The sequence below is a fragment of the Gymnogyps californianus genome, chromosome 2 (genome assembly GCF_018139145.2).
Source record: "Gymnogyps californianus isolate 813 chromosome 2, ASM1813914v2, whole genome shotgun sequence".
Lineage (NCBI taxonomy): Eukaryota > Metazoa > Chordata > Aves > Accipitriformes > Cathartidae > Gymnogyps > Gymnogyps californianus.
In genome coordinates this window covers 35,953,948-35,976,650 of record NC_059472.1, presented here as the reverse complement: position 1 = coordinate 35,976,650, position 22,703 = coordinate 35,953,948, and the positions used below count along the sequence as shown (strand labels likewise).

The 22,703-nt window shown below is 37.3% G+C and overlaps 1 protein-coding gene across 3 annotated transcripts in view; it reads right to left on the bottom strand.

Annotated features, from left to right (window-relative positions):
• The window catches only part of EYA1 (EYA transcriptional coactivator and phosphatase 1), a 67,381-nt gene that overhangs the window by 28,401 nt on the left and 16,277 nt on the right, over positions 1–22,703 (bottom strand). For 2 of the 3 annotated variants that reach the window (XM_050890686.1, XM_050890687.1), the window contains exons 5-7: positions 14,997–15,136; positions 13,756–13,839; positions 7,609–7,698 (exon numbers count right to left, since the gene is read on the bottom strand). In XM_050890686.1, the coding sequence (XP_050746643.1) occupies positions 7,609–7,698; positions 13,756–13,839; positions 14,997–15,136 (314 nt within the window). The remainder of the gene's footprint in view (positions 1–7,608; positions 7,699–13,755; positions 13,840–14,996; positions 15,137–22,703) is intronic. The other variant, XM_050890688.1, reaches the window with a different exon arrangement.

The window sequence follows — 22,703 nt, the reverse complement described above, 5'->3', positions numbered from 1 at the left end:
AAACCATTCTATGATTGTATGAAATGCTCTGGACTATACTGGGTGATTTGCATGCCAATGTATTTCTTCACAAAGCATGCCTGCCTACTCTTTCACTTATTTGTACTACAGCAAAATCTAGGCATTCCAAACAGAAGCCCCGGTACCAAACAGTAGACTACATGGAGTTCATACAGGTTATTAGCTCACAAGTACAGACACCTGAAACACTGCAATGATTAGTGATGACTGATACCCTTCTGCTCTAAATGTTGGGGTGGTTTTTTTAACCTGTGGTTTTAAAAACTGGACTTTATTTGAAATGTATGAATAACTCAAACTGGAACAACTACAACTTATAAAAATCATTCAAAATAAAAACCAACGGAAAACAAATTAACAAATACAATGGAAAACTGGAAAGTTTTCTTGGATGAATATTTGCAATGTTTTTATGTCCTTTTTTTTTTTTAAAGTTGTTTGAATACACACATTTTCTAATTGTGTCAGCAGAGAGAGCATTCATGCCAGGATGTTCCTGAGGAGTGAGACATTAAAAAGACCAAGCTGAAGCATTGTTAGAAAGCCAACTACAACTGTACACAATAACAAATACTACAATCACCAGACTCGGCTGTCTCTTTTCCCTCTTGAGTACTTTATGACAGAATTATCATCCTTACATCTGTAGATACCATCCTTATCACCATCATCATCCCTACCTGTAGATGAGGAGACTAAGGCACAGTGATCAGGAATTACAAAGTAGTGGCAACCACAAAACCAGACCTCATGTCACTTCATTCTACACAAATATGTATGTAAAATACGTGCACCAGACAATTGATTAGTACATAATGCCAGCAAAGGCTTACCCTGTAAATGTTCAGAGCTTGGAGCATGGCTTCAGACACAAAATGATTTGATCTAATTTTTTCTATGCAGAGAAGTTGAGCAAGCTTTTCTCTCTGGGGATCCTGTTTTCACAATCCTCCTTCTCCACTTCCTTGGTCTGCCTGGCTATGTCTCTGCAGCTCCCCCAACTCCCATCACTCCCACTGACTGTGGACCTCCATACAACTTAGTTAAATTTAAATCTAGGCAACATCATACCTTTCACACCTGCCCAAAGCTGGCTTTATGACATTTCCACAAGGTGTGAGAGAATAAATGATGGACTTCCACAGTGCTAATAGTGGCCAACCTGCTCTCCCAGCTTGCTCTGGAGCTTGCTCAAAGCCTGCACTTCAGGGCTGGCTTGCATCCAAGCAGTTCACTTGTTAGATTACTTGACTCTAGGACCAGATGTGCTAAAATGCTTTCAGAAAGAGGAGCATTTTACCCTACAGTGGTCATGGTTCTTTGAGATGTGCAGTAACCTGCACACAATAAGTCTGCTGAATGTTATTATTCAATAATGTGTATTATCATAATGCCCACGATCCCAAATCATGCTTCAGAGTGCTACTGTGCTAAAAGTTACCAGCCTGAGTCTGTGGCATATTAAAATATCAAGGTCTGAGGGGAAATAGTTTCCCTTTCTCCTTCAGATTAAAGAAACAGAACATATGGCTGTATTGCTTCAAAGGCATTCCTACAGGGCACTGCGTGGTACGCTGGGGACATAGCTGCGTGCACGGTCACTGAAGGACCTGGGAGGAAAGTCACTTAGTCTCCTGCGGTGTTACTGAGACCTACAAAGGAGAAAATTCTCAGGCTGATGAAAAGAAGAATATATGTCCCTGTCATGAAGAAAAGGTCTCCTTGAGGCCTAGAAGTGATTTATATGGTGCATTTGCTTCCAGCAGCAGGGAGGCAGCCTAGTTTCACCTGTAAGAACTGAAGGCAAAGGCAAAAGAGGGACTAACGTTAGAGAAGTTTTGCTCTGTGATCAGGCTTCACAGTTGCTGTGCTGGGGTTTTGTTGTTCCCTTTCTTAGGCCTGAGCTTTCACTACAATCTCCCTGGAGCACCTCTTCTTGGAGCAACCCCTTCAGTGCCCGGTGTTAGTACAGAAGGTATCACCATCTGCTTTAGTGCCATGAGAGTCTGTATTGCCACGTGGGCCTTAGAGGTCCTTTACATTTCTTTAGGGAACAGAAGGACTCTGCATACTGCTGGGCGTCAGACATGCCAGTTGCATTTTAAGTAGTAAAGCTACCCTCCACACAGCCTTGAGCTTGCAAAGGAATATGAGGGAGACGTAGTGTTGATAAATACTGATAGTCCGATGACTGGGAGCTACAAACAAGGAGAGCAGGCACATCCACACAGTAAATTATGCAGGAAGCAATCCACAAAGGGCAGTTTTCATAAAAAATACCTGGCATTTAATTTCTCCCTATCAACTTCTGGATCTGAGTAAATCCAAGCTAGCAGTTACAGACTTGTAGGAGTCCTGGAAGGATTTATTGCCATATGGGTGGAGGGAAGAGGTTCACAGGGCAAACGCAGAGCGTGAGAGTGCAGGGATGTAAGGGCTGTTTATTCTTTGCTTTAAACTGTGAAAAGATGCATCTATGTAAGTCAGCCGTGGTTACAGACAGAGCTGCATCGTATGGAAATCGCATGCAACTCTAACGCAGGCAGCTTTCCAGAGGGGTCTGTGCATAGTAATATGCTAATGTGATGCCTTAAAGGCTCATTAATCTGAAGTAACACCACACTTGTAATCATAAAGCAGTTACGCAGCTCTTTTTGACACACAGAAGACACTATGCTCTGAATTTTCAACAGGAACACATTAATATACATCCAGGTGGATTTTAAGTAAGAATCTGAGGAGAAATTAATCGAGGTCAGCATTCCTAACGGTGAGAACATAACTATTTTTCTTTGTTTTTTTCCCAAAGAACCAAAGTTAGTGCTTTACAGTAATACCTGATAGTATTCCCTCTTCTTTTATCATTAAGAGAAATACATCAACTAACGTAGCTGAAAAACTCATACCATACTGCCATTCATCATAAATGACTCCCATACACATATCATCACTTTGCATATAGAGAATCCACAAACAAAAGTGAATTCTGAAGCCATGAGTGTGCATTATATATCCTTCACTGATGGCAGAAAAATGAATGCTAATCATCATTACTGTGCCCTTATGCATTATTGCATTTCTCGGAGGTGTCAGAATTAATTTTTTTTATAGTATCATAATACATATAACCTTATTTTGAACCCTCCCATGAAAGCCCACACCAAAAACCTGAAGTGAACAAACAAATAAAAAGCCTAAAAGAAAAAAATAATAATCATGAAATAAAACTACAAATTAATTTGATTTTAATTACTTCAATAGAATTCAACACAGACCAAAAAGAAAGTATCTTATTAATAAAAAAGTGTTAGGTAAAAAAAAAAAAAAAAAGGCTTCATAAGTGACATTTTCAGCTTCAGTAAATATCTCTAAAGGAACAGACCTAATGAGATGGTACCATTTTAGAATAGAGCTTGCAAAGCACTGAATTAACTTTTTAAAATAAGATGTTCATAATCATTCAATACCAGCAATTATTCCTTTAACATACTTAGTTATAACATGCACCTGATATGCCAAAGAAATGAATAAAGTAATCTTTTAAGAGGGTCGGTATAAATACGTAAATATATGCAATCTTTAAAGATGCACGTAAGTAGATGTCACGTTTCATTCCTATCATCAAATTGCTAATTTCCCTAAAACACTGGATCATACATCCTAATACACCTAATATGTGTAATTGCTCCATATATACCATTAAAATATTATACCTTATTATCCCTATTACAACATAATCAGCATGTAAAATCATGCATTCTTTTCTGATGAGATAACTCTGGTTCTCTTGAGAGCACTACATCAATGTAGTTATTCCCTCCTGCACACAATTAAAATTCTACTACAGAACAGAGTATGAGATATTTAAATGAAAATTTTCAATACTGAAAACCTAAACTTCCTATTTTGAAGCCCAAATGCAGATTTTGGAATCTAAATTTTGAGAACACTGCACTATTTTCTACTGTTTGGCCTAGTATACATCTATAATTTCATTATGAAATTATTATTAATGCAAGAAAACATTGTTTATGATGGTACTTAGATCAAATTACACATTAGTAAACATTAATATTTTCCTTTCAGTACGTTAAAAAACTTGTCATACCCCTTTAACATGCTGTTTAAGAAATGTTCCTTCAAGATCTGAAATTATTTGCTATTATATCAATTTGGAATCAATTACTCCAAATAAATCTGTGCAAAGTGAAGGAAATAAGCCATCTCTTTTACTTTTTCTCAAAGCAATAAACTAAGAACTACTACAGCCTGAGGGTGCAGTAACTAATTGTAAATCTAAGTGCAGCTCACCCATTCATAAACAGAATACTGACTTCAGAGCTAGACGGTGAGATCTGACTGAATTTTTTCACTGAGTTTGAAAAATGCCAATTACAAATACCATTATTATTATTCTTATTACATAAAGAGCAACATACAGGAAATTAGATGATTCATCTACCTGGCTGTATCCCCTACTAAATTAGGATGGGTAAACTAGTTTGCAACTGATACGCGTTGGCATTGATTCGCTTCATACAGACTAAAAAATGACTGCTGAAGTTTAGAATTTAACCTAATAACATTAAATAAATCTCTATGTTGAGCTTTGAAAAGTCAGTTAGATCATACACAAATCAAGCAGTGCGTCGGAGATCACTGCTGCAACTCTGCCCTTTGCATTCAAAATATTAAATCAGTCTTCAGCAGTTTATAAGAAGACAAAATACTTTCCCACTAACTTGGATGACAAGAGAGCTGTTCTGATTAGAGCTTTCTGGAATGCGTCGGATGAAAAGAAGATTTTTATTAAAAAACATTAACTTGTGGTATCTGGAAAAATGTGCATCATAGGCCAAAGTTATGACAGATGATTGCCTGCCCGTAAACCCAGCCTCTCTATATGCCAGGAAGGGTTCCCTCTGAGCCTGGGTGAGCCGGAGAGCATCAGCTTTCAGGTTCCCACTTTGAATTATACCTAGACCCAAAGACATGTCTACACTGCGGGTTAGACACGTTCCAAATCCAGCTTTGCCTGTCTTCATACTATTTCTGGGCAAGGATGCCCAAGCTCTGTGGCTTGCTGGCAACATTGCCTGCAAACTTCTCAATTCCTAACAGCCCAGATGCTTGTGCATGTGAATTGGAAAGCTTAGGCCTGAGCAGGGTCACCACTAGATCTTCCAGGCTCAGTCCTTCAACAGCAAGAACAGATGCTTTAAGCCTGAGGCACAGCCAAGCCAAATTGCCCACAGTTCTCATGGAAGCCTGTCAAGCTGTAGGGCAGCTTGAACTTCCAAACCACCACGCAAGGACTTTCTGTTTCTGAGATGGATGTGAGGAATGTGCCCTGAGGTTGCAGGCCTTGGGAACCATGCAGGCCATGCTAATAACAGTGATGCTCATAAGAACGACAAACTGTGGCTCCAGGAGGACCTGCTCCTTCAAAAACACCACTTGTCTGTGACATGTTTCAAAAAACCTGACATTTCTGGTGAACTGAAAGGCTCAGTCTGTGGCCAGGTCTAGCCCTTACGTGCCGCTTCCCACAAAGTACAGGCTCTTTTGTGGCCCCTCCCTGTGTACTTCTCTGAAGACTTCTCTATGGCAATCCACAAGCACAACCCCACTCCTCTGCACGCTGAACATGCTCTTCACTACCTTGGACAGGGCATGATCTTTCAGATCGGAGCTCACGTTCCTCAGAAATCAGGACTTAGAGCTCACATACAAGGACAGGAACACAACTGCTCACTCCTAAGTGCCTCTGAGGAAGACAGAGTAGGGTATAGACACAGACTATTACACTTGAGATTGGAGATGCAAGATAAACTCGCTTGTTATGGGGGAAAGGCAAAGAACCAAGCTCATTCAGTGAACTCTTCTGCTTCTGTGAACCACCTGGATCAGTACCTTTTTCATACACAGCTTTGAAGTTCTTCAGTGAATAAACTGCTATGCTGTACTGTTAAGGCTGTAACATTCCAATTAGCAGAAGATAATCTACTATCCCTAAGATGCAGTTGATTAACTTCCATTAAAGTCAGTGACTCCGACAATCATGTATGAAGAAGTAGCTACAAGTCTACTAAGTATCTGGCTACGCACAGCAAATGAAAACACACTGAACTTTATTGAATATGCTGGTAAGATACAGTAGTACTTTCTCTTTCTGCTCTGGATAAAATGAAATATAACCAGAAATCAGAAACAGATTTGGAAAATAACTAGCATTGTTGTACTTTTCTATGAATCTGAAAAACTAGACCTATACATGCAACTCACTAATGGTGTTTCTTATATCCAAAACAATCATATCTTTACATACAGCTACCTTAATGAAAGAAAACACCACTCTAAAATTTAAATAAATCATCTATTTTATTGTAAGTATAAAAAATAAATACTCCACTAAGGAATGGAAGAAAAAATAAAGCACATTTAAATAATTTCATTACATTCTAAGATGCCAAATCATCTGTGAGTGGTTTCTTTTTAGATGAAAAGAAATCAAAATATAGGACAGATGTTGGACAAACCACATTTGAGGTCTATCACACACTGGCATTTTTCAAATGATTTTGGCTCATCTATTAAATAAGGTGTATTTTGCTTGATTTTGAAAAGGGAAACATCAGGAAATATTTAAAGGCCAATTGCTGCCAATTAACTTTGATCAGCAAAAGTTGCATTTGAATCTTTTAGATTCTTTTGCCTGTCTGGAATAACACACTATTCTAAAATCTAGCAAAACAACAACTTGATGATTAATGTGTGTTGGCAGCCCCACCACAAGCTTGCTTAACAGTTGGATTTTAAATAAACAGCTGTCTTCATTATGATGGGAAAGAAATCTGACTGTTTTCATGTTTTTGTGTTATTAAAATATGATCAGAAATTGCTTTTTTCCCTTTTAAGATGAAACAGACATTATGGTGACAGTCTCTTTCAGCAGTTCAGATAGTTTTAGAACGATCTCACAAGCATCGCCAAACCATAGCCTACGTAGGCTGAAAAAGCCCTTGGCATGCCGACACCAGCTCCTCGCCGCACGCCGTAGGGGAGAGGCATGTGCGGTAGAGAAACCCTAGCACGTAACAAATCGTACCTGCCGCCGGGGAAGGCAGAGGACCCCCAGTAACAGGTCACTGAGACGGACCGCGTATGCAACATTAATGATTTCCCTCAGGGTCAAAGTAATACTTGCCCACAGTGGGATGTAAGTGAGAAATCTGTACCCAGCCATTAACTGTTTATAGAAGCTGAAGTTTAATATTTAATGGCCTGTGCAGACTATTGAATTCTAATGTTTATAGACATTTTTGGTGTATCCAATTCTAAAATTTGTCTACTGTGGTCATAAATACTAAGACTTGTGAGAACAAAACTCTACCATCTAAACTATTGTAACCTTTGAATGCTAGTGCAGACATTTAAGTGTAGATATGACTAAATTCTACAGATATTTTCTAAACGTTTCCATATTAAAACTGTGAAACCAAAAATAATTGTCAAACCATCTAACAACACATAAAAAGAGACAAATATTAAATCAACTCTATGTGTTTTAAAAGAATGAACACTTACTTCTAAATCGTTAAAGAATAGATGTGTGTCCGCCAAATTGAAAATCATCTCTTCCATTCGGAGTCCAAGAGACACAGAAGTGGGTGGATCCTTAAAGAAGAAATTAAGCAAGTACACCATCAACACTGTGCCTAACATACATACCAGAATACAAACTGGAGGAACTGCTTTTCAAGAGAGATTATTTGATGTATTAAATGCAACATCTGTTTCTTCAGTTTAACTTCAGTAACTCTCTAATCCTGTACTATAACACTTATGAGTAACACTCAAAAATATGACTTTAACTCGACTGATACCATGATTCTGCAGTGGCACCTCTGTGGTCACCCTCGTGCATCCCTGGCATGGACTCTCTGCCCTCCGAGCAGACAGGACAAATCCGTTTCACCTAAAACTTCTCCAGATTTTACAACTGTTTACAAGTTTTATGATCAACCAGGGGCATGATAATGCTATTGTTACTCAAAATAAACTCTCACTGGTCACAAGTGAAAGGATTCAGTCCTCGGAATACCTAGTGACTTTAAAGCAAATCACCGTTAATGTTTTATTTGCAAATGGCAATTATATTTAAAACCACTCCTTGATTCTCCACAAAACCATGCTTTAATTACGCTTTCAGTTTGGCCCACCCATGCAGAGTGAACAAATCTATTGTTTGTTATTAATACATAACACACTTTAACTTCTCTACAGAAATTACCATAACAACTTATTCCTTACTGAGCTAATAAACTCAAAAGGCATGTTCAGCATTGTGGTTACCAAATGCATTACAGATGTTTGTCTTGTTTTGATTTTTTTTGTGTTTTATATATTTTCAATCTGAAAAATCGAAAAGAAAGCCTAATATATACATTTGATATAGAGTTTCTCATTTATAATGCCAAGTATATCCAAGTGCACAGAAGCATGAGTTTGAAAGAACATGTTATATTATCTCATGACACCCTCTATTAACAATGTTAGTTTGTTAGGAATTATATTTTAAACAGAACTGTAGAAGTGACAACCCATATTTTACCTAAAATAAGTTAATATTCTAAACCCGATGACAACTCAAAGTTAAAAACCAAGAGATGCAATCCTTAGTTTCTTTTTCCACCTCTCAATCAAATTAATAGGTGTTTCAACATGATCTCTGAACTTTCAAACATTTTTCTATAACTACTGGTTAAAAGGCAAAATGTGTCAGTAGCAAAGAGTTGGAAAAGAATGGTGATTTGGCAGCCTGTTTGCCTTCTGGAAATGCCAAAACCCAAGTAAAACTAACCAGAGAAAGAATTTTTGAAAGAAGCATTTAGAAACAAAGCTACAAAGAACAGAAAAAACATCTATTCTTGAACTCACATACATTAAGAGTAAATAAATTTTCTAGTACCAAAAAAAATAGCCCTTATAAATGGGAAAGAAAAATTGCATCATGCTATTTTGATGAACTTTGCCCTTAAAAATAAGCCTTCTATTTAAACTGGTACTGCCAAAAAAAGAATATTTGGCTTCTTAATTCAAATGGAAAGACTTTAAAATATGAAAAAAAGTATTCTGTCTCTCTGTTTTAATATTGCTCTATTTGTAGACCTACGTCTCCCTTTATTTTACTTTTGTAGGCGTGTGAGGTGGAAAGCAGATGATATTTTCTCTCTAGCTAGGCCTGAGGCTACTTTTCCCTCTGACATTCCTGCTTATCTTTGTGCCCAGTTACCAGCCCACCATCCTTCATAGCTCATCAGCCTTTTTTTTTTTAAACCAGACAAGGATTTCTGTTGTGCCTGAGCACTAACAGAAGTCACCCCACAGAAGTCTCCGCTCTAGTTATTAAAAGGAGTCAGATGGACTAAGGGTCTAAGATGCAAATGAAGATCACTAGCTACATCTTGATTATCAACTGCTAATGTAACAGTGTAGAATTAATCCCATTCTGAGCTTCCATCCATAAAGAGCAACATCATTTTGAAAAGCAGAATAAATGGGCAGACAGAGCATGACAGTGGTTACGAACCCATATGGTTAATTTTAAACAAATGGCTGTGAATATATATTTTAAGTTTCAACATATGCACGACTTAAATTAAACATTTTTATTAAACTTTTTATCACACTTCTGAGTCTGAAAAAATGGCTTTTTGTAAAGCTTTCTGTGAACCATTTCACTCCAAGGTATTTTTAAACGGCAGAAAAAACTGAATGAGGATTTCTCTAAAGTAATACTAAAATAATGCCATTTATTAGGTTAATTTAATTACGAGAAAAACAAATAAGAAAATCATTGGCACCTACTGAAAATGTCAGATTAAATACCATAAAAGCTAAGAGAAGAAACAAAACAGGTTGCTTTTCAAAGAAACCTTAATTCCTTGATTAAACACAATATTTTTCTATAGAAAGTTCCACTTAGCATAAAAACTGTGTTAAGCTGCAGCTCTGGATACCCACATATTTAACAGAAGGAAAAGCCTTATCTGCATTAGGGTTTTAAATATCTGTGTAGTCACAATCTTGCAACTGCTCTAGTAAAAAGCACAAGAGCCTTGGTTTAAGGCATTGCGGTAGACTAAACTCTGATGTCAGACATTACAGCGGGGCTGAAAACTTTAAAAAAAGACAAGGCTAGAATAAGGTTTAAAAAAAAAAAAAATCCTATACCAAACCTTCTTTTGCAATTTTAAGCCACTAATTGCTAACTAATTATTGTGAGGTGTCACACAATGAGGAGGAAAGCTAACAATCTCTTCTTGTTGATTGGGATTTGCAGGTTCAGTCGGTGTGTCTTTTCAGGTATGGTCAAAATCAGGTACAAATCTCTGAGGGAGGTACAGTTTAGCTAAAGAAAAATACCAATGTCAAACTGCTTAAGGACCTCTTGTTTTGAATACCGGTATTGGAGCCAAAACATTGTCTGTATGTCATTTCTAAATTCTACCCGCTTGATTTCTTTGTTTTGTGGAGAAACAAGAAGCTGAAAAACAGGAAAGTTCACTTTGGGTACAAGGCTTATTTTCCACTTAAGCCTACAGGTCACAAATGAAGGGTTAAGTGAAACCAGGCTTTGTTTTTCTCAATCTCTAAAATATATTAAACCACATTAAAATAGCTTATAATTTAAAGGAAAATTCCTTTAGAGCCTCTGAATATAAATGCTTCCACGGAGAATGGAACTGTACGTAAAGACCACAGTGTTCTAGTGCCAATACTGAGACGTACTTCCACCTGCTCCAAGATACTAAACAAGGGCTCCAACTTTTTCCAAATTCCAAAACTTAATCAGTTGACATCTGGCTCGAAACATAAGTTTTGAGGCATTAGAAGCCCTAATGTCAATTAAAGTCACCGATAACTTTATATTTGATCAATAGATCTCTCTCTGTACATATTTTAAAAAAAATTCCAAAAGCAAATAGAAATGTTCTGTTTTGTTTTGTTTCTTTTTCTTCTCTTCTGGAAGGACAGATCATATTCCTATACTAGTTTCATACATTTCCATGAAATTCACAAAATTCAAATCAGCCTTAAATAAAAATGTAGCAGTTTATACCATGACTACACAAACTGAAAAACAAGGTATTATTTTGTTCCAACAAAGCTGAAGGACAAAAGCAGGGAGAAAGCAGAGCACAATAGCAGCAAAAGGAGAGCAGGTGATAAAAACAGATGAGAAAGTAAGAATATACAGAAAAGGGTGGCACAAGCAAGAAGTTATGAGGAACGAGGCAGAGAATAAGGAAAAGAAAATCAATCCCTTCAGCAGCAGGGCTGCTCATCATTCATAGTCATTCACCATGAAACTCACTCAGGCATTATGAAAAGAGCTGAATGCCAAGTTGCCAAATCCCCTATTATTTAATTAGGATATTCTTGTTTGTTTGAAGATCCAGCTTTTGTATTTTAATGATTATGTGAGCAGCTTAGATTTAATTTTTTGAAAGGGCATTTCTAGCCTTCACCACAGTGCAGAAACATAGGAGAACATGATGTTAGATCTCTCAAAAAGCAGAATACAGGTGAAAAGAACAAAAATTCCCCTCAATAATTTTTTTTTTTTTTCCAGATTGCCTTACGATCTGGATTTCTGATTTTAAAGGCCAGAAATCATTAGGAAACACTCTTTAAAAAAATGTGTACCTCCCATTGCTGCAAATAAACCCTACAATTCTTATATGACAGATGTATGTTTTAGCATGTTTGCTTTGAACATTTGAGACAGTATCTTCCTCTAATGTCTATGGAAAATGCTAACTGTTGTCTGAAGCTGTCAATAAGCCAAGAGAAATTGTGACATGAATGAAACTTTAAGAAGACAAAGCAAGAATGCACACTTTCATGACTGCACCTGAGAGCCAAGGACATGCACGTTGCTACCCCTCACCGAAAAGATCTAATATTTATCCACAGCATAAGCACTAATGCCATCATCCCTCTTAGCATCAACGGTTGGTGGTCATTTAGCAATGCAGAAGTATTCTGCCACACGCCATGCAACCAGAGCCAGCCAGGCGAAAGCTACATCTCAAGTAAACAGTGCCAACAGTGATGGAGCTGCAATCAGGAGTCACCCACCTCCTTGCAGCATACACACTTATATCTCTTTGCAGCTGAATACTAGCCACTTTCCTCAACCTCAAGCATCCAGCAAGAAAGATGTTTATATGCAGGCCCCACTTAATGAAACCACTATAGGGAACTAGCAATAAATGGAAAAAATATGCTCGCACAAGTACTTCTACGGCAATGACTAATTAGGCTTTTCCAGCACTACCCTGCTGCCCAAAAGAAAGTGGTGAGATTCTGTTGGCACTGAGGTTTTTTGTGAGCACTGGGATTTGTTCTCCTCATTCTGAACTGAACTGTCACAGATTTGGTGATTTTGGGGTGCCATGCAAAAGCTGGTTTTGGCCTGAGAAACGGTCAAAATTTATAGAGTTTAATACTCTATAAAGCTGTTGTCTATATGTATCCATACAATAATTGTTGAAACATTTAAAGTTCTAGTGTCTTTTTGCTACCTAAATATAAACTAATAACACCTAGGCTGCTGAATTAACTTGCTTTTCTGATACATAATGAAAAAAACTAACTATATTCCTCAAACAGCTAAGCTGCTATTACAGCAAACGCTTCTGAAAATACACTGCACCTGAACAAGCAAGAAAGGTTGCAAAGCAGTACTGCTTTAGATTTTTATAATGCAAAAAGCTATTAGGAGGAATTCAGAACCTGACCCAGGCATGCACTGAATCAGTAGTAGCTTTTCCCTCCACTCAACTGGGTGTAGCGTAAAACCTTTTAGTGATAAATGTAAGCTTTACAAGAAGACAGAGTGATTACATGAAGCCAGACAAAACTATCTGGTTGTTCTTTATATGTAGAATTTTTTAAGGTTACCAAAAAATCGCATTCTAGTTATATCTCACATGAGGTGAACATGAAATGGCATAACAGATTTCAGCACAAGCTGAGACATTAGCTGTCAAATACAATCCTGGAAAAACAAAGTTTGATCTCACAAGGGCATTCCATTCATAAACTGTTCTTATTCACCTAAGACCACATTTCTCTTCTGAGAATTACTGAGGAAACCCACAGTCTGTAGATATATTCATCAGTTCAGTTATGATTTATAGACTGTGCATAATAGAAAGATTTGACTCATAAGCAGACTTTCAAAAACATCAGTCAATATGTAGATTAAAAAAAAGTTAAGTAAAAAATTTTAGACTAATCTGCCTGTGTCCAAAAGTATTCTTCCTCTTGCCTTCTCAATACAGAGCACAGTCCACTGCCGATCGCTCAGAACTAAAATGTTATTTTAGCAATCACTCCTGGAAGTTCTTCACTCTCTGAGGGGAGCTAAACCTTTGCAGATTTTGATGATATCAACAGGTTTCAGACACTCTGTACCTACAAACCAAACCTCAAGTGGTCAAAGTATTACTCCCAATGCTATTTAATTATTTACTGAATATAAGAGCTGAGTAAGTGCAAAGAATGGACATGTGAAACAGCTTTAGTCCTTGATTTTTTGTGTCTTGGAACACCAGTACTGGTTTGCCTCTAGAAAATCAACTAATGTTCTGGTCTTCCTTGTGTATCAACCATAAAACAGCAGATATTACTGACAATTTCCATCAGTTTCTTGACACTTACCCTTCCATATCTGTTAGCATAGGACCCTGTAAGCAAGGAATGGAAAATGATGATTGTCTCATCCAAATCCCAAATGAATACTCTCTGTAAAAAGAGAATCAAATCAATGTGTTCCTCTGTGAAGCTGATACTTGAAATGGAAAGTTAAAATTTGAATCAGTAAGCGCACAAATGAGAAAATTGTATTGAAATGGTTATATATTAAAACCATAGTGTCCTTGCCATTTATTTTCAGAACTAACAAGTTTTTTCCAGAATATGGTAATACAATCTGTTAGCTTTTTACTACAATTGCTATTATATCAAATTATTCTATTAGAATAGAATTATAGTTGTTGTCAAATACACACAGAAAATGAGATTGTACAATGTATTATTTTAAAGCCATATGTGAGATAGAAACTGAAATAATGAAGAGAAGCCTCTGAAAATTAAATCTTTGGGGTTTGAATCCTGTATTTCTGCAAGTCTTACAAAACAAAGTTCATATAACTGCTCTTGAAAATGACCTCTAAAACCAAAATAAAGCGAATTGCTGCTAAGCACTTAAATCTCCTTAACCTATGTTCATTTTTAATGGATTTTAGGCACCTGAAGAATGAAAATTATGAACTTAGATGCTGTATGTGTAACAATTTATGGCATCAGTAAATAATTCTTTCGCTTACAGCCAATGGAAAATATGTGTTTTAAATTTGTCCTCTGACCACACACAAAATGATATTTTAATGAAAAATAAAGTGTTCAAATACAAGTATTTTAAATCCTGGTGAGATTGTATTTCCCATGATGACAAATGGGCTAAGCTTTCGGAAAGGAAAAGTAATGTAGTGTGGACACTCATAGCTGTGGTGTGTCATTGGAGACGTGTTCCCGACATAAAGCATGGGCCACTGGGAGGAATGTGAACATAGCATAAGAGAACAAAAACCACTATTGTGCTAGAAGTGTCTCCTGTCCAAATGCAAACCTTTCTTTGACTTGGAAAAAGCTTGCTCTTTTTTTTTGTTTTTTTTTTAATCAAGAGGAGAAAGAAACACCCAGTATTTTTCAGAGAAAGTAGGTGCTCTTCATGAAGAAGGTTCTTTAGAAGAAAAATACTATATTCTATGAAAATATTGTCAGAAAAAAAAGGGACCTCCAATGCCACTTTATTTTTGATGTGTAAATAATACTTCTCTGTTCAAAATAATGATAAAAATAGAGTCTGTAACAGGTCAAAGACATCTAATATAATGTACCTCTAGATCAGAGTCAGGTGGTGGTGAAGGATTATTGTTTCTTCTGCCACGTCCACGTGATTTCCCATCTGAACTACGACGCAATCTATCTGAATCTGAATCTTTAATGGGTGTTGATGGACTGTGGATTGTACTGTATTCTGCTGTAGTAAAGAAATGACATTTTTACCTTTCAGTTTAAACTTCAAAATGTTCAATTTACTTGCTTTTTATATGTGACACTAAAACCAGGATGTTCACTGAAGAGTCCTAACTAAAATAATTAAATCTACAATGATAAGTGGCAATACTGATACATGAATTAATTCAATCAAGTTCAAGTTATATGTAAAAACAGAGATATAAATTATTTCAGTAAACAAATAAAAAAGGAGTAAGTAAAAAAAAAATCTTCATTCGTTCAAGTCATAGAGAAGATCATATCACTTCATAGACAAGACTAAACTCTAAATGAACAATTTTAAGGGATATCAGCTTTTTTTTAAAGAACATTGATTTAATTCTAGGTTTTCAAACATGCTTTAAGATAGCCATTATGGTGACTGGTAAGAAAAAAACATCCAGGTGTGAAAAAAAATAACGTAGAAATTGAAAACTTTTTCAAATTGCCTGGTTGCAGACACTTTACTTTTAGATCGCTACATTTGAGCAAGATGAATAGAATTCTTTCTAAATATGGCATAAAATAAAGTCCTTATTTTCCCAGGGTAAGTTCAATTAATGAGTTTTAAATATGCATCAACTATGAAGATGAAATTTATAGTACTCTTCAAAGGCCTACTCAACATTGAACTTTTCCAATGAGTACCTTCAAGACAGGATACAATTCTTTATAAACATTATTGTACACTAATTATTATGCTTCAGTAAAATTTATTTACAAAAATATTTACTGTTGTTGAACAGGTAAAAGAGAATGATGTATGTAAGAACAACAAAGTTTTCCTGAAAGCATGCTAGCTGGAAGATCTTTTGCTATTCTTAACATCCGTAGACTCAGTAACAGTGAAGTGCTTCAATATCAACAAAGCAGACACCCAGCATAAATTATCCTTCCTAACTCATTTAACTAGAAGTACCATACTCCTCAGAAATGCAACAATACATTTTTAAACCTCTTTTCAAGACTTCAATTCACAGTCTTAAGTTCACAGAGAAAAGACTTTTATTTTGATGGTTATCATTAATTTTTTTTCCTAAAAAATCCTATTTTTGTGAAGGCAGCTGGAATTTTCAGCATACGATATATTTACCAATTTCAGTTCTCAGTTAACATTAACTACTCTTTAGAGTTCAGTAGATGTGGATATTTGTATCAACACTAATTTTCTTTTTAATCAGCCTAGACCATGGCATTCCAGTTTCAACAGACAGGTATACTTCTCACACAAGTGATTCTTTCTCCTAAAAAAACATCCTGTTGAGGTCAAAGGTTAGATTAAGGAGGAGACTCTTGGACATCTGTGTAACACCACATATTCACAATTACTCAAAACAATAATGGTTGCTTGTGCTGAATGAAAGGCAAAGGTCTTGAAATTCTCAAGTTCAGCCTTCAAATCTACGCTTACTGGAAATTAGTTTATATTATATATTTCACATTATACTTTTACCTAAGTATCTCAGGCTACATGAAACAAAGCAGAATAACAAGTTAAGAAGTAACTCAAGGTAAAACAAAGAATCTTCAAAAGAGACTTGATCTTTACCTAAAAGAGTGATTCTGTGTACATGCCGAACAACAAAAATCATCCAGCCACATCAGTCTACACAACTAAAGACAGAGGTTTAAATGTTGAAGATCATGTACATTCCAATAATATATATTTTTTCCTATGACAGTGTACACTTCAGAATATTTATTTAAACTATTTAAACTTCGAATGCTGATTGCTCTTTCACCTACTGTACTTAAACATAAAGAAATCATAACTCAACTAATACAGATTTTCCCAACCTTTTAAACTTAAATGAGTTTATCTGCTATGCATTATTTTTATTATTAAAATCCTTAATAAAAAAGAAAAAGAAAAGAAAGAAAACAGTGCACAAAAGCCTTGAAATAAATTATAACCCAGTAAAATAAACAGACCAGAATTTCTTCAACAGGTATATTGGCCAATGATATTCTAAGTATGTGGTCTAAAACTCAGATGTAATGAAAAATTGCATTTCCTATTGACTAATTTAAATTAGGGTTGCTCTTGGTCTCTGACAATATTTTTAGGAGTTTGGCTTTACATTCCAGTTTTTAAAATTCTTCTGATAGACGTGATATGCCTAAAAATTTTAAGTATTAACCTTGGCGTAGCAATAATAATACTAAACAAAATAGGGAACAGATAGCATGGAAAAAGTATAAACAAAACTTCATGACAAATAAAACCAAGTAAACCTAAAAGAATGAGCATGCAGAGCAGAGCGTAGTGAGGGCAGGGAAGAAACTCTGTAAGAGCCATCCAGCTTTCCATTTTTGCAAACACCTTCATTTAAGTATACTGCACTCAAAATTTCAAACACAGGGCTGCAAGTTTGGGTGGAGGCTCATTTCCATCTCCCCTTCACACGTGCAAGTCATCTGTCTGGATGGGCCAGACCCTCACCTGACAGAACGACTCCCAACCTGACCTTGGGACCCCAAGGTTGCCTGTGCACACCTTAGCCCACCCTTCTTGGGACCACTGTATCTGCATCATTCCCAAGAGAGACTTGTCTGTCTTGCTCTTACGGATCTCTCCAGGAAATCTACTCTGCTGCTTTAACAGCCATGCCATTAGAAAGAGAACATACAACTTCAGCTTTCATTAGAGCAATATAAATTCAGTCTGTGAAAGCGGGAGAAAAATTATTCCCTTCATTGTATTTGCATGCATTTGAAGACTGTTTTCAGATTCCCTTTGTTGGTAGGTTAACCTTCCCTGACCATCCTCTTTTCTAGGTTCTGATCATCGCTCTCTGTAGTCTCTCCAAACTGGACACAGTAATCCAAAGCAAAGTCGAGCAAAGCTTTACTTCCCATGTCCCGCAGGCTACCCTCCCCTGGACACCACCTGGCAGGAGACAATTTGCATTTTCTGCAATATTTTCAATAAATGTTAGTTTCAGGATCCCTAGATCATCTTCCGAGGAGGAAGCAACACCTAACGGGTCGTTTCTCAAAGACCTGGCCAAATATTGCACATGAACTGAACACACAACATTGCTAATACCTGGAGCTTCTGAGCCTACTCAGGAGACCAGTCTGTTATGAACAGTGTGACAGATGGCAGTAACCAACGGGGGGAAACGTGACATCGTGTGCAAGAAACTTATTCCATGTACGTAAAGGGAAACCATAGCATGTAGTCTTTGGATTAAGGCTGTTCGACAGGGCAGCCTCCGTGTGCACGGCTGGGTTACCAGCTCACTGTCCAATGGTCGCTCTCAGGTCCTCATAAGGAAACCCAACTAAAGAGTCCAGTATCCAGCTGAGCCCTGAGCCTCGACGAGCCCAAGCCCTGACAAATTCTGGAGCAAGAAAAACAACAGCGGCTGAGGGTACTCAGTGTGCCACTAATATCTGGAGTACTGAGAGTGGTCTGCAGGGAAAGGTAGAGCCTGGAAGGAGCTGCCAACATTCCCCATCCCACATTTGTGCAGTTCATCATTCCTGCCTAAATGTATGCCTCACACCTGCTCCTATTCAGATCACATCTCCATTTTTTGAGTTCTCATCCTGTCCCCAAAGAACTCGCAGCCCCTCTCAGCATGGTGTCATCTACATATTTAATAGGCAAACACATTCTGTTCCGTCATCTAAATGATTAATGAAAATGCTGGGCCCAAGGCAGACAGAGGAATGCTGCTGTAGCCATCCTTCTATTTTAACAGCGAGCTCTCACTGACTTCTCTCTGGACATGGTTTCCTAAACAGCTTTATATTATTCTGTTGTAGTTTCTGTTAGACTGCTTTAGCCTAATTTGCTTATAAGATTACTAAGTGAAAAGATTTAACTGTCAGGGCAGCAAAAGCCTTGCTGAAGTCAAGCTGTATAGCCACAAAACATGTTATTGTTATACCCATTATTCTACATTCGTTGATACGAGGGGGTTAATTTGTTCAACTTCAGCTGACTTCATAGTAACAGACATATTTTAATATTAGTCAAGGGAAATTATTATGTTGCTAAAGCACTGAATTTAATTTTATCCTGTTCTTGAGCATCACAAACACAGGGAAGTGCAGGAGAAAACCCAGCCCTCCACAAAATCATGAGCGGAAAAGGGGATGAGGATCAGCTCTCCACTGCCTGTCCCAATACTAAAGCAAGATCACAAGCTGGCAGCAGCCAGGTTAAACACAAGAAGGAGTTCAGATAAAAGCTAAGAGATTTGTGGCACCTTTTGTCAAAAAATTCCAGGCCCCCAAAAGATTACAAGGGTTCAAGAGGAGCCTGAAGACACCCCTGGAAGAGAAGCATTCAGGGGTGCTACAGCCGTGCTGCATTAGCAGGTTGGGCCTGTGGGACCAAACAAGTGGTGGCAACGACCCCAGGCTTCACTGACTGTTTCTGGGAGGTCATTTCAGTGTAGGTCCAGCCTGATCTAGTGTCCTGAGCATCCTCAATATGGGCTGGAGGAATTAGGTACTGTCCTGGAGGACACCTTCCAGGTTACTTTTGTCTGCAAGGACTCCAGCCGGGTGCTCTAGGACCGCTCTGCTGAACCAAAGCTCTTCACTTCAAAACAGACTCCTGCTCCAAATTAAAATGCTAATGTGGGCACACCCTAAAGATACAAACAACAGCAGCTTTGGAAATCCCCTGAGATGAAAATATCTGGAAGCTGGAAAGTGCTTAGGGAAAGTCTTATACAAGCTTAGCCTGTCCTCGTTGCTCCCGGGGTGTCTGCTGATGGCCACTGTGGCAGGCAAGGTACGGGGCAGGTTGATCCATCAGTCTGGACCACTACAGCCATTTCTGTGTGTTGCATACGCCTTCACAAAATTATATTAATACTGTAGCAACAGTTATTCTTCTGCATCCCTTAACAGACACATATAATTTTAGATCTCTCTGCTATGGCACCTCTCTGCACTTTGCCACAGGCTGTCTGACACCAAATGTTACGGCTTGTTTCTGCTTCACACACTCAGAGTTCCCTCTTCCAAACCTTGACCAAGTGTAATAGACCCAATCTTGACTTCTCTAGTCAGTCAGAAAAACATTTTAAACCCAGATTCTATAAATGTATGCCTCCTTTTCCAGGTGTGACCAGTACCCCCTGACCCCTGGTAGTCACCCCTGTAGTGTATGGTGACACCAAGCCAGACAAAAACTACACATAACTGTGAGGAATAAAATATGTTTACATTCTGGTTTACCTAAAATACATGAACCATACTGTAGTAGACTTTCCCCTATGCTTCAAGGCACCATATTATTGCAACTTGACATAAAATGTCACAAGCATATACTTTCCTGTTATACATCATCATGGGCAGTTTTGATGGTTTTGCCACACAGGACAATTTTCCATCATCTCATAAATAAGAATACTTTGATTACTTATGAATAGACAATACAGCCACAGAGATACCATTTGCAACACCATATTCTGTAATTCCTTTCTGTTTGTTATGGAAATCCCCCCTAAGTAATTGCTGGATTTTCTTACTGTTGATTTCAATGTACTATACAGCAATAGTATCAAATGACAAATTTGGGGAAAACTAGCTGTCCCAGAAATCCCAAAATCAAGTTTATCTCTAGGTAAATCTGACTGGCAAGTGTGTGGGTAGAGCTCTTCCCGTTGACAAAAGCATTGCAAATTTCATCAGACTTTTTCCCTACTACGCTGAAAGGGTATGCAAAAAAGAGTAAACACACTTTATCAAAGTAATCATATTTCATGTCACAATGTAAATCACGTTGACAAGATGGGTCTAGGATAGCTAGTATAGTCAAATGTCTCTGCAAATAGGTATGTACAAATCTTTTCCATTTAGATTGTGCCCAGATTAATGGTTTCCCCCCAAATCTTCTACTCAATTTTGAATAAAGACCTTAAATCCTCAGACCAGTGTTATTTCAACTCCTCTATACCAAAATAAAAATATAAGATACAGGTATTTTTAATACGTCAGTCTCATGCTATGATTTTCTTACTTTTGCATAAATAAAGCTAAACACAAAATTTCATGAGCACTATACAGACTTCTTCCTTTACTGCTTACTTAAAACTGGACCAGGATTAAAAAATACAGCAGAATCACATAGGTATTTCAGGATTTTTTTTTTTTGCTTTTCTATAAAAAATATGGCTACTACATTAGTAGTAAGCAAAAGTACTAAATAAATATTTCTAGAAATATAATAACACCTGCTGACAGGATTATAGAAGGACACCTTTAGTGCTGTTTTGACAAAACATCAAAATGTTCTCCACTTGAAAAACAAATCTAATGTTTGTCTATTGATGACTACGGGCATACTATTGTAAACTTGACAGAAACCCTCAATAGTCTGTTAAAAAAGGCTGTTAGAAATATTGGCAAAACCCACATATTTATTTCAAGGCTTGGGTGACTCCTTGATTTAAGATTGTATATTCAAAATAATGACAAAATATCATATTAACAGTATATCTTATATATAAGTGTACATTAACTATGTATGACAACAACTATATTAACAAGCCCTGCAGTGGTTCAGAATTTTTTCTCCAACTTTCAGTGTTGAAGAAAAAAAATAATGAAGCAATCCCATAATGGGCAGGTAGTACCTCTCTCCATTATAGGCATTTCTTCCTTACTCATTATCTATGGTTTCAAACAATTTGAAATTATTGTTACTTTTAATCCTACTAAAAATCAATGATGAACTTCCTATTTATCTATTAACAACATCTATTGAAAAGTGCATCAAGTTCTTAGCCTCAACACATCTTGTGACAGTGAGTCAGGTTACACATTGTTGAATGCAATGCAAAAGATTTAAGTTGTGCATTGTTAACTGGCCTGGTTTCGGCTAGGACAGAGTTAATTTTCTTCCTAGTAGCTGGTATAGTGCTGTGTTTTGGATTTAGTAGGAAAATAATGTTGATAACACACTGATGTTTTTAGTTGTTGCTAAGTAGTGTTTATACTAAGTCAAGGATTTTTCAGCTTCTCATGCCCAGCCAGCAAGAAGGCTGGAGGGGCACAAGAAGCTGGGAGGGGACACCGCCAGGACAGCTGACCCAAACTGGCCAAAGAGCTATTCCATACCATATGACATCATGCCCAGTATATAAACTGGGGAAGCTGGCTGGGAGGGGGGATCGCGGCTCGGGAACTAACTGGGCATCGGTCAACGAGTGGTGAGCAATTGCATTGTGCACCACTTACTTTGTATAGTTTAATTCTTTTAGTATTACTATTGTCATATTATTATTATCATTATCATTGTTTTTCATTCCTTTCTGTCCTATTAAACTGTCTTTATCTCAACTCACGAGGTTTTTTTCCTGATTCTCTCCCCCATCCCAGGGGTGGGGGGGCAGTGAGCGAGCGGCTGCGTGGTGCTTAGCTGCCGGCTGGGGTTAAACCACGACATTAACATAAAAACAGGAGAACAACCATTACCAGAAAAGCAAAATCAGTGCCACACTTTGCCATTCACTATTGCATCCAATCTCATTTCTGTTTTTACAGAATTTTGATTGTGTTCCCTTCCTATATAAATATAT